General features: G+C 27.0%; 1 protein-coding gene across 2 annotated transcripts in view; it reads left to right on the forward strand.

Annotated features, from left to right (window-relative positions):
• LOC107436142 (protein turtle homolog B) overlaps positions 1-13,704 on the forward strand; it is a 415,136-nt gene that overhangs the window by 358,506 nt on the left and 42,926 nt on the right. For both annotated transcript variants that reach the window (XM_071179194.2, XM_071179196.2), the window contains exon 9: positions 10,296-10,424. In XM_071179194.2, coding sequence (XP_071035295.2) covers positions 10,296-10,424 — 129 coding nt within the window. The remainder of the gene's footprint in view (positions 1-10,295; positions 10,425-13,704) is intronic.

The raw sequence follows: 13,704 nt of genomic DNA on the forward strand, positions 1-13,704 counted from the left end.
CGTTTGACCACATGCTTTATATCACTATTCGTCTGCCCAAGTACTAGACCATGAGCAAAACATTTACTGATCACACTTTATTTTTCAATATTACTCAAGTGTGAGAATCACATATAAATGCAAACTCGATTTCTTTGCGGAAAATGAAACTAAACTGCTTCTGGATTACGCAAAGAATCCACATGAAAGTCCTTCATAAACACTATCTGAAAAATTGATTCTGTTGAATAGTAAGACACATAAAATTTAAGATACCTTTATAATGTTTTGAATTGAACCACATTTACGATCAAGTTGAACAATAGTATCGTCTAATAAGGTTGATTAAATAAAGTTGATTGGTAAGATGGATTAAAATGGACGAAATAAGGGTTCAAATTTGCATTGCCAATTTTGCAAGAAATTTGAAATAAATTATGGTGAAACAAAATCCAACCTTTTTTAATAGTGTAATGTTGGGTAATGAGTTAATATTTCGATTGATTTGGAAAGGTGTTCGAACCAGATTTCATATTTAGGTGAGGCTGTTGTATAATCATGGTATTAAAACCAGGTGAGCTATATCACCTGATAGATCCCAATCATTTAAGGCGTAACGTGAGAGTTGAAAAAGCAACTCTGAAAATAAACCATGTTGTCCAAAACTTCACTGCGATTCAACGGAATCATATTATAAGCATTTCTTTAAATTTCTTATAATCATAAATCGAATTCATCAGAACAAATAAAATATACAAATTATTAGAAAAACAGAAGCATGCTCTGGATTGTTGATTTTACTGCTTCAATAATAGCTTGAGATTTGTCACATAACAATTGTAATAAATGGTAAATTCTCAGGGAATTTATTAAAATCTAATATGGAAAGTTGTTATTTCCTATATACTTTTAATAAACGTATTCTACTTTTGACTTACTTATGCACGTACAAAAATAGCTTAAAATAAATGTGTTTAATGTAAATTTTGAAGATGAATTAAGATTTTATTTTCTTAATATTCTACATTGATAATTGTTAAAGGCAAAGTTTACGATAAAATAATGACTTTTTAGTGATACTTTTTTCTCTAAAATTCAAACTATAGCAATTTATGTTCAATATCAAAGGTATTAAAGCAATTTTCGATACATAAAAATACTGAAATATTTATGCGAAACTAGTTAAAAGAATTGTAAACATTGCAGACAAATCAAATTTTGGAATTAAAAACTACTATTTATTTTTGAAATTTTTAAAATCCATAAAAAACGAAAAGTACATCGATAAAGTACGAAACATAATAAGCAATTCGAAAAGAAATTACTCATAAATTATACATTAAGTGCAACCGCAACATCAATTAGATTTTAAAATTGAAAAAAAAAAACACTGAAATATTATTTCTTAGACTACATATTTTTTTTTTAAAAAGAAAGGATTGATAACTTAATATTTGATTATGTTAAGTTATTAAATAAACAAATACTTTTACTAACAGCATCGAAAGAGTTGGACTTATGAAAAAAAAATTAATCGATACCGGAGGATGGGTATAAGGAATGAATAAACTGAAGTTTTTAAAAGCTGAGGCATAATTAAGTTATAAATAACCGAAGAAATGAATTTTCTCCCAGTACTAATGATGAATTATGGTCTGAAAGGAAGCAGAATACTTTTTAATGAATTAAGCGACAAACTAAGCAAAGAAAAAAAAACTTAAATTAGCTACAGGAGTTTTTATCTTACGACAAAACGATGTATTTACAAGTTTACCCTTAAGTAAATAGTATTCCAGATCAAAAGTTTATGGGCGTAACACAATAAAGAAAGGTTTCAACTGACTATATAATTTTTTATTGACCATTTAAGATAATGAAGAAACTTGATGACTGCCATATATCGATTAAAAAGCGACTTCCTTTTTGTTTTAAATTTCCCTGTAATCCTGTAATTAATGTTTAGGGAGTTAATATTAATGGGCTGGAGTTTTTATCTGAACTAATGTCAGCTTCCTTTTTTGGGTTTGGTTATTTAAAGTAAATAGTAAAAAATACTCTGTTTTTTGTTTACTTTGAAAGCTTAGCTAAAAAAGAAATGTTGATAAAACACTATTTTTTAGTTCAAAACAATTTGCACTAGAGGATTCGATTTTTCCGCTTTAGGAAAGAAAACTGGATTTTTTTTTAAAGTAGATAATCATTAAAGACTATCAAAAAGGAAAATAAGTTGACTCAAAAGTTTTTTTCCTTCTTTTTAGGAATTGCCAAACGACAAAAAAAATAATGAAAGTCGTCAAATGTTAACAAGACACTTTATTAAGCATACATGAGGAAAAAATTATTTGCATTTAGTTGAAACGTAACATTCAGTGAAAAACCCAAATGCAGAAGACAGCAGCTTAATGTTTACTGTGGAAGTAGCTTAATGTTTACTGTGTTTACTTCTTGAAGCTTCGTGCTGCAAAGAGAAAGCAAAATAAAATAATATATAAGTACATGATTTTCTCAAAATATTAAATTAATTTGTAAAATATATTAAATGCATCTTTAAATCTGAGTTATTAAATCCCTAAGTATTATATCAAATGATTTAAATCATTAATCAAGCAGATGTAGAACATCTTTTTTTTATATGCAGCAATAATAATGGTTATTTACTGCATTCCGTTGATTAATGTACTGAGCTCTTATTGTATGGAATCAAAGTTCTGTCCCTGGAGGCCATTTGATCTATAATAAGAGAATTTGATCTATCTCTGAGGGCAATTTGATCTGCACCTAGCAGCTGTTTGTTCTATCACTGGAGGCCTGTCCAGCTTCAAATCGCTAGTTACTATCTTATACGGGAAGAAAAGCTGACTTCATTGCCCCTATTATAACCATAGCCCCTTCTACAATTGGTCCTCTTTGGCAATGATTAGTTGTTCCAGAAGTGCTTTACTTTATATTTCTTGCATTCAGTGAATTGAACTGTTTGTAAAATATAAGTTATTTGCTAGCTTGCAACTTCTTTTAAGATATATTGGTGTGAGGCGAAAAAGCATATATAGATATATCCCAGATATATTTTCAGGTATTCCGGAATATACATTTTTTGAAACTAGTATAATGTGCAATTAACAAGTTGAAATATTATAAAAATCACTTTAAAAAACACTGAAAATTTTGTTGCCAAATATTAAGGGAATGAACTCCAATGATAAAAAACAGACCTTTACCGTTTCCTACAGGTTGCTTAAACTTAAGAACTATGGAGCATTCGCGGACCAAGATTTTTCGTTTATCAAGGATCATGAAACCACATTTGAATGTCTGACTTTTGAATTAGACATGTTTTTGGAATCGAACAAAAATAATGCGTAAGATTCTGGGTTGGAATCTTGTTAATTAGAGTGGTTGTTTATTTAATTTTTGCTTAATGAAAACGTAAATCTTAATGAAAAAGTAAATTCACTCTCCAAAAGTTGATTTTTAGTTTACTTATGCAGCTTAGAGAAGTTCTGTTTAAAACACATCTAACTTTCCAATTTAGTTCTAAAAGAACTTCTTTTAACAAGTTTATTTTATTTTAGAAATTTCAGTTTGTTTAAATTTACTTTTAATTAGCGTTTAATAATAAAAGCAACTCTTGCATAAATAAAATAATGCAAACATACTCATAATTTATTCATTTTTATTTATAAAGCACCGTTATTTTCTTGAGACCAATAATTTGGGAGAGATATGTCATTAAGATTTTAAATCCTATCCTATTACATTTTCAAAATTTTAAATATATCCAGAAATTTTTCGCTTGAGGAAAATGCACGTAAAATATTCAATTAAATATTTCAGGTATTCACCTCAGCTAACTCATGTCTAAAAAGAAGTTAAATTACCGATTTTTCTTTGAAGCCAATTATTTTTCCCAAGCATTCTTTTGAACCCTAATTCATATTCCGTCAGCGACTTAGAACTCAGCAGCCTCAGGAAATCATCCCTTTCCATTAAATCTACTTAGTCAAAGCCAGGATTCAAAATTTTAATCGGTTCAAATCCATTATCTGAATACCTTGCCGCCATCCACGCACAAAAGGACCAAAAGATTTCCGCCATCTTTCAACAAACTTTTCCGTTCGTTGAAAAGTGTCAAGGTCTAATAACGTATTTGATATCTGATAACTCAAACGGATCACTTTAAATTGAAGCGTAGGGGAGATCATTTATATCAATTAGTGATTCGCAACTTTGTCTTCAGAATATATGAACCGTTCATTTGCATAAATCGATGCGGGGGTGGTGTAGAGGGGGATGGTTGACATCTGGTGGGTGGGGGTTTGGTTACCGACTAGCTGCTCTAGATGACTCGATTGAGGATGTTCCCCAAGGTAAATCAGGACTGTAGGTGTTGGGGGAATTAAGAGCAATTATATTCCTGCCCCGTCATGGGGATCCTTTCCAAGTATTTGTGAGTGAAATTGAATTTGAAGAACTAGGACATGCTTCGAAGAATTAATAATGGATTCTGCGGGGCTTATGATAATTTCTTTGTGAATTCTTCAATAAAATTTTGTGTGAAATATGAACATATAAATGTCAGGCATGTAATTAAAAAGTTTTATACTATTAGCTGCCAAATTAATTAAGTTTCCGTGAATCTGTAAACAGATTCTCATGTTTGATACCTAATCACATATTTACTTTCAATAACTGTGTGATTTAATTGTTACAACTATCTCCATTCGCTGGCTGTAAATTTAAATGTATTATAGCTTTTATTGAATCGTTTTCTATTTTTAATGAATTAATAATTTTAGAATAAATGGAAAATAAATGGAAAACCGCTTTATTATAAATTAATTTACAGCAAAAATATCTTAAAGGAATATTCGATTTAAAGACTCAATTTTGCTTATTGTTTTAAAACTACATAATACAGTGCCTCAAATACGATATACTAATTGAATAAAAATACCAATAATAGCTAACTATTAGTTTAAACAATGTTTCAACTAGAAAGAAAATGTATTCTATAATTTCAGATGAGTTTTGGCATCCTTTTTGAGCCGAAACCACTGCTAAAAGAATTAGCATCTATCCCCCTATTACTTTCGTATTCAACTGTTCAGAAACAGACCTATAAATTGAGAAATTAACTTTTTTCTCAACTTTACAATAATTCTATTAATTAGCTATTTTTTAGCCTAATAAAATCATTTTGTTTGAACATTTCTATATATATATATATATCTCAATAATTTTTGTTAAAGAATAAAAATGTTTTTAAGGTATATAATTATTTTTCTACATATTGAGTCTTAAAAAAATAAACCAAATCTTCAGAAACAAAAGAATCATTTACCCGAAACAAATTGAATTTTTTTTTCAAACTTCGCATTCACTTTGTAATACTTTGCAGACATTTTATATATTAAGCTCAGTCTATCCCTTTGGTCAAAACAAAAACTATGAGAACGATTTCATTGCTATTTGGAAATCTTTCTCTAATCAAGTTACTGTTTCCTGGTTTCTGAAACTGTTTTCTAAAATCAAGTTTTTCAAGCGGAAAATAAAAGCATTATTTTTCTTACTTTTTGGGGATATTTTTTTTTCATTAAGTTTTTTGTTGGTTTTTTTCTCGCCAAAAATTCTATTTCTATTCAGTTGGAACAACTTCACTCAATGCTTTCTAAGTCTACAGTAAGAATAAATGGGTGTTAAAAAATCATGGGTTAATAAATTGGCTTTTATCTTTTTATTTCTGCCATGGTATTTTTTCAGAATTACTTTTCATTTTTTTTTAATTTGTCTCTATGCAAAGTTCTCTTAGTAAATTAATAACATAAAAAATTTCTAAGAGCTTTCTTAAAATATTGCATATACATTTAAAGTAATTAATTGTTTTATTATTTAAAAATTATTTAAATCAATTGGATTAGTAAGTTTTATTGAGTATTTAGTTACATTTTCAAAATTAATCATAGAAAAATTCAGGTTGAGAGTTTTTGGTAAATGAAAAATCACATATATTTTGTTAAACTATTTTGATTATCTATTCTGTAGAAGTGATTTATTTTCTATCAAGCGTTTAAAGTTAAATATTTTAAAAACAGCTAAAAATTTCAAGTTGATTAAAAAAATTAACACTATTAGAATTATTATTATTTTTACGAAATATTTTTGATATTTTTAGAAATTATTTCTGAGAACAACAACAGCCACTAAGAAGTTAATGTATAGGGTAGAGCATTTTTTTCATTTCGTTCCAATTTTTTTAAGAAGGCATATATATTTGTAAATTTAACATTTATATTTTTTATTTTTACATTCAGATTTTGTAAATTTTCAACTTAGATTTTTTTTTCTTTTTGTCGTTAAAAATTCAGTAAGATTACCTATATAAGAAGAACCTATATAAGACGAATATCATTTCGAAAGAATTTGATTCTTCTGTAAGTGGTTAATAAATCCAGCAGTTTTTTTATTCGTTTTTTTCTATCTTAAGATAAATTTTAAGATTTTTCTTTTCTTTAGACTGAACATTTCTAGGCAATTCAGGATGGGAAAAATTCCAAAAAGACCGCTTTAAAAATCGCATGTTCATTTCAATTAAGCAAAAATTATTTCATCAGTTGAAGAATTCATAAAGTCGTTTATCAAACTCTTCAGCTAATGCAAAATAATTTGTTGAGTATTCATTTATGCATTTTGAATATAAATCAGAGTAAATTCTTTTTCGTATATTGAAGTTTTATGTAGTTTAGAAAACATATATAGTCGTAAATATTTCGTATATATATATTTTCTTTTAATGAAAAAGATACCTCTAATAAATCGGAACAAAATTATTTCGTAAGTTTCCTTAATTCTACAGCATGGAATAAAAGGCAAATATTTGGCTGATAAATCAATTCGATATTTTTATATTTTTACTTTATTATAGAATATACATTTTTTCCCGAAACTTATTTTTCAAAAGTTTCTTTTTCTTTATTCAGTCAACTAATGATACCACTTAAAATATCGTATATTAATTTAAAATATTATTTCATATAATATATTATTTTATTACAGTTTTATTATTTCCTCACTTGGAAAATTATTAGAATCTCTCATCTGACGCCTCAACTAATTTAAAATGATTTGTTGAGTTCTCATTATTATTTTTGATGTAAATCAATAGAAAAGTTAAGTTTTATTTATATTTTCTTGTAAGTCGAAAGAAAAGTTTCACGTATGTAAGAAAAATCATATATGTTTTTATATCGTCCATGGTTAATAGCTTTGAAAGAGGTGATTTACTATTTATTAGGCATTCAGCTTTGATTTATTTTAAATATCTAGCTTTTTTCTCGTATACTTATTTTCAAAAAGTCAGCGCAATTATTGCTTTTAACCATGGTTGGTTAATTTTTTTGCGACTTAATTATTTGCTTTTGATCAAAATATCAAGGCAACAATTCCCCTTTTAAATGCTTTCTGAGAACAATTATTGAAACTAAAAGGTACCGAGTTTCTGAAACGGGTATGAATTTTTTTCTTTTTCCATTTCATTTAAGTTTCCGAAAATTAACTATTTAAATGTATTTCTCAAAATGATATATAAAAGTGTATTGCAGTCATTTTCAGTATTTCTTAAAAAAGCATATTTTAATAACTAACAAAATAAAAAACTATGTTGTTTTGCATTTAGGTTGTAACTTAATATTTAAATGAGGAAGAAAAACAAGAACGCTTTCGATCTATGATCAATCATTACTAATGACAAGGGATAGCATCGGAAAGGTTAAAATCATCAAGAAACACTTTATATATTCAGCTAAACTGTTATGCAATCGTAAACTTTATTCTCAGCACGGTTTTGGACAACTTCAATTCCTCCTTTTTCCTTCATTGACTTCAAAAGTTATCAGTCATTGTCTGAAAAAAATTAATTCCTTTTTACTGAAAATATCAGTTTGTTTCGACCAAAATGTATGCATATTTTACTTCATTTATCTAAAAGAATTCTAACAACATGCATTAAGAGTTGTTATTAAGGAACACCATTTGTAATCTTAAGTGGACATTCAACACCGACAAAAAATATATATAAACCCTCATAAGTAATTTTTATTACCTATAGATTTGTGCGCTAAAACAGTTTTGATTTTTAACCAGCAGAATAAATTCTTTTAAAAGTACATCAGTAATGATGATATTTCATGTGCTTCATAATAGCGTTTCAAAATTTCTGCTGAAAAGAAAAAAAATACCTCGCTATGTTTCAAACTAACCCCTAGACAACATTCAAACTTTGAAATAGCAGCAACATTGTTTTAAATAGCTTATTATACAATCCGTATGAAAAGAAATTCTACTTTTTTTTCTAGACTTACGCTTCTAAAAGAAGAATACACACTTATGATATTCTAGTAAATATATTTAAAGAGTTTTCTTCGACTTTACAAATACAGTTTTGAAAATAGATCTTGAATAGATCAAGCTTCTTTCGAGCCTTCTTATCCTACCAGATCTCTCACAGTTTCTATACAATGCCACACGGGACTAAAATGTTGCATAAAATGAAGCCCATTATCCATAAAAGAAAGCAAAAAAAAAATCTCGTAAATAACGGAGCATTCTTTTGAAAAGATGGCTCCCTAAACACCAGTCTTTTACCAAATCCCATGCTTAAAAGGAAAGTCAGAAAATCTTTTATCTATTCAGACGAATAACTTTTTATACTGCACTTCATCATAAACAAAAGATTATGGTAAATTATTCGCTGCATTGGCGATTAGAAGCGATGCACTTAAAAGTTATGGTTAAAATAAGAAGTGAGCTTTTTCTCCCTTCTGAGCTAGCATAAATTTTTTAAGAGTATTTAGGGTACCATTAACATTTGAATTATATATAATTTCGAGGCAAATACATGATAAATGTTATTTTTTCAGTAAGATGCATTAGTTTGTTAATTGTATGCGATTAACTCTATTCTTGTTTCTAAAATGCTTGCATTCAGAAGTACAGCATTAGAAATTCAAATGAGGAATACAATGGACTATTCGTGACTTTAAAACTATGAAATTTTGTTCTTACGTGTGTATAGAAAATTGGTTTATTGTATGATAAAAAAATTAAATTAGTTTTAATGGGTTTTTATTTTAGATGTTTCATGATATTGCTTAATTTAAAAAAATTTGAATGAACCATTATTATTATTTTTTACATGCCTTTACTTTAAGATGTATAACGTATCTGAAGTGTCTCTATTCAATATAATCAAGAAAAAATCAATGTTCAAGAACACTGTAAAAAATTGGGGCTCAAATTACGGTCTATCCATAAAATCTAATTTACTGTTAAATCCATTTTTCCCTTAAAATAAGAATACCGTAATTTTTTCGAGTAATATTTTTCTAATTCATATGATTAAGTGATTTTACAGTAATTATTACAGTAAAAATTATGGTATAAAAGATTTTTTGCTCTGCAACGTGTTCCGGTAAAAATTGACTCTACTATAAAAAGTGCCGACATCCTGAGTACTGGTAATTTTTACCGTAATTTGATTCGGAATTTTTTACAGAAAAATGGAATGATTTATTGGTGTTTTTTTGTAGATTTTTTAAAAGTATTAAAATTTTTTAAAATTAGTTTTTAAATATTTTTGGTGCAAACATTTTAGGCCTGTATCTCACTTTAAGTGTGAAATAACAATGTCTTAATAACATAAAGTTTTAAAATATAGATTTATCTAAACATTTTAAAGGTCAGAAATATACACGTAAAATTTTAAAACGATATATTCAGATAACTTTTAAATATGCATAGAATTTTAAGGATAAGTTTACAAACTGGAATTATTCGTACATCACGAGCTTCTTTAAAAATAATATTCCAATAAATTACAATACTTATTTATCAATTATAATATAAACTATAAGTATAATAAATTTTAAATTAATTAAGATAAGTATGAAATTAATGATATAAATTATACAATTCAATTTTTATTAATTAAAATAATTCTTGATAAAATTAATTCTATTATTATTTAATTTTATGAGCAATTATTTGCTTACAATGAGCTTTTCACAAAAAAAATGTAAAAATATAAATTATAAATATAATGTATTTTCAATTAATTATGTTAAATATAAAACTAATTATATTAATTTTGTTATTAAATACTTTATTATTAATGTAAGATATTAATCGTTAAATTATTTATATTATGAATTAATAATATTAGTATTGAATTAAATATATTATAAGTATAAAGTTATAAACATTTGTTCTTAATAAAAAAAATTTTCAAATGGAAAATTAATAGAGATTTTCTTTTCTTTTAGATGATCCTTGGCAAACAACCTTTAGTCCAGTTCTTATCATCCTTATTTGTGTCATCATAGTCTTCATTTTAATAGCAATAACTATTGTTTTGGTTGTCAAGTCTCGAAATAGACCTGAAAATGAAAAAGGTATATTTTATTTTATTTAAATGACATTTTTGCATTATACATTAAATCATACCAATTTCAAAATTCAATGCACTTTAACATCAGAGAAGAATTCCGCTTACGAGGGAAACCTATTTTCCCACATAATTACTTAGTAGTTGATTAATTTGACGATTTAATTACAATATACTATCTCTCCTAACGTCAAGCTGGTATAATAATGATTCTTAGTTACAATACAAAATGATAATAGTCCTAAAGTTTAGATAACCTAAAGTTATGTCTAGAATATCAATTCTGCCCTCAAGAAAATATTATCTCTATAATTATGTCACAGTCTATGAACTTTATTAAATGACAAAATGTTAGCTAAGGAATATAATTTCCATGAAGATTAAGTAAACTGCAGTTCAATTTTTGGTCAGTGAGTTCCGATTTGAAGCAATTATGTAGTAAAGGAATAATCTTCAGTTAACTTTGACTGCAAGAGATAAGATGTCTTATCATTTCAATCATTTTAAATCTCACTGCATTAAATCTTAGAAATTAAAAAGTGGAGATATGGTTTCTCTATGATTAGCAATTATAAATGATTGCTCAATTTATACATATTATTTCTCAAATTGTAACACAATTATATTAAATTTAGAAGAGTGCCAAACATGCTGCTGTTTATACTTTAATTTTCGATATAATTAATGCAAATATTCATAAAAACATTATCCTAAAATTAAATAATAGAAAAGAAAAAGAGATTATTATTTGCACCACCGATAATGCATGGTTAATTCATCAGTTACGTTATTACATTTTTATCCATAGTTACTTTGTAATAATGTCCTTTATTATTATATTTTCTTATAATCCTCTTAAAAGAAAGAAAATTGATTTTATAATTGTATAAACAATATGGAACTCAAATTTTTATTTAAATTAGGAAGATACAAATTCGCAAACAATATCTGCTTATTCGATATTGAAAAGGCGGAATGAAAACAGAACATTAAAACCAGTACGGTTTTCGGATTAAATTTATAGGTGTTTCAAATAATCGTCTTTCAACTTCTCTTAGCACATTCCGGCAATCGAACAGGTCCGGTTATCAATAGGACACCACTTTCCTCAATAGCGATTCGACAGTTTTCTAAATATATTTGTGTTTTTATTTCATTTCTTAAATATTAATTTAATATTATAACACATTTTTTTTTATATATTTTTGGATAAGATTCTGCAAACATATATTGAGAGTGGCAAATATGAAGCACTCTGTACGTTTTTTTATTATTGTTTGAATATTTACTCTTACATGATTCGCCAAAAATGCTAATCCAAACTACTAAACTAAAAGTCACCTTTCATAACAAAACCTTATAAGCTTTCAAAATCCTTCTAATACAGACTTTATCTTTGGTATACGAAATAATTAACTTTTCTTGCACTCTAATACATATTAATTAGCATTCCGCTTTCCTTTTAATGGGTGTTTAATCTTTTAGAAAATCAATTAATCATTGTTTTAAGATAAATATTTGAGTGTATGCCAAATCGAAACTCATATTCAAACTTTTACAGCTGGTGCTCAGGTAAAACCCTTTACCATTTCTAATTCTACATTCTATTTTCAATTCCATCGATAACCTAATATGAAAGGCTTGTACCTTACGACAGATAAATATATTTATATACCCACCCCAACCCAACCTTCTTACACTGGCGTCTTGTATTTCACATAAACTCGAAAGCGAAGTTAATTGTCGAAGTTATTAATAAAACATTTCGCTTCCCGCCAGTTTTATTATTCCGTTTGGTTTTACGAATACGAATAAATTAACCCTACGCTTGAAGCGAGAGAGAATTAGTTGGGTACCTGATAAAAATCAATTTTCGTCACCAGTTCCATTTGGCTTTTCTGATACTGCGGTAAAGGTAAGGTAGTAATGCACATTCGATTTCGTAGTCGCAGATGTTTCGAATCGGAAACCGCTGACGAAAAGGCCGATTGCGGTAATAAATTACGCTACTGAAAACTTCGAGAGTTAATGTAATATTTTCGTCATTAAGAAAAGAGGTTTGGTTTCGGCAAGGCATTAGCATAATAGTTAGAAAGTTGCCACTGCTATCTTGATCAGAAATGTGTGCATGTCTCGTTTTAATTGGGGTTTTGTCTGAAGAAAGCGTTGCTTCCTGTCTTGTGGTGGTTTAACATAAATTATTAATCAAGCTTTTGCCAAAAGATGAAATTAAAGCACATTTCAGGAACTTAAATTTACGGTAGGACATTTAAACGTGGCGTGACTGATTAAATCTCAAAGTTGAAAGAAAATATGAACTGATACATTAACTTCAACCTTTGGAAATGTGCGATATTTATGTATGCGTGTAAATAGAAGTTAAAGAGATGTCTTAATTTAATAGAAAATGCTGTTTCAAAACATTTTTTAAAGTTGAGTTTTTGAATTTTAAACGCAGAACATGTCAATAAATATGCAAAGGATAACATGTGAATAAATATATTATAACACATTGGAAAACAAAATTTAAATTTCTGCATATTAATGATTTTAAGTTCTTATTTAAGCATTTGTGCACTGATTATGAAAACATTTGAACTTAATTAGGATACATTTTTAATAATGAATTATTAATTATTAATGAAGAAAAAAATATTTGTTTAATTGTTCCTAAAAATAAAAATAAAAATATATCAAATCATTAACTTAATCATTCTTTTTCCAAAAGTAGAGAAAAAGCAGGCTTGATATTTAAATTTATTTTATTATAAAATAAATGTGCTGTGACATATTTATGCTTAAAAAAAAGTTTGAAAGCTGATGAGTTAACTGCAACTGTTGAAATTGGTGGATATAGCAAGTATATCACTGAAATTAAAGAGTTAAATTGTTTTAAAAGGTATTTATTGAATATATTTTTTTCAAAAATTTAAACATATGCTTTCTGATTTAAAAGACAAATGAAAAATGCAAATAATGTTTGAAAATAACTGCTTGCCCTATTCACTGGATACATTCCTGAAAAAAAACACCAACTTTTTTGACTGCACATCTCTGCATTCAATATGTTTATGCAGTAAGAGATATTAAACATAGTTATTTCGTGACTACCATTGTTTCATATACTGAACATAATGGAGTTATTTTGCATTACCTTAAAATTGAAGAACATATGAATAATTATTAAGTCGAATATATAGTAAATATACATTAGATTTTAAACAGTGATAAAGGAGACGATTACTATATTATTCACGTATCGGTAATATTTTTAAATATCTTATGAA

The sequence above is a fragment of the Parasteatoda tepidariorum genome, chromosome 3 (genome assembly GCF_982258835.1).
Source record: "Parasteatoda tepidariorum strain Cologne lab strain chromosome 3, Ptep-v5.0, whole genome shotgun sequence".
Lineage (NCBI taxonomy): Eukaryota > Metazoa > Arthropoda > Arachnida > Araneae > Theridiidae > Parasteatoda > Parasteatoda tepidariorum.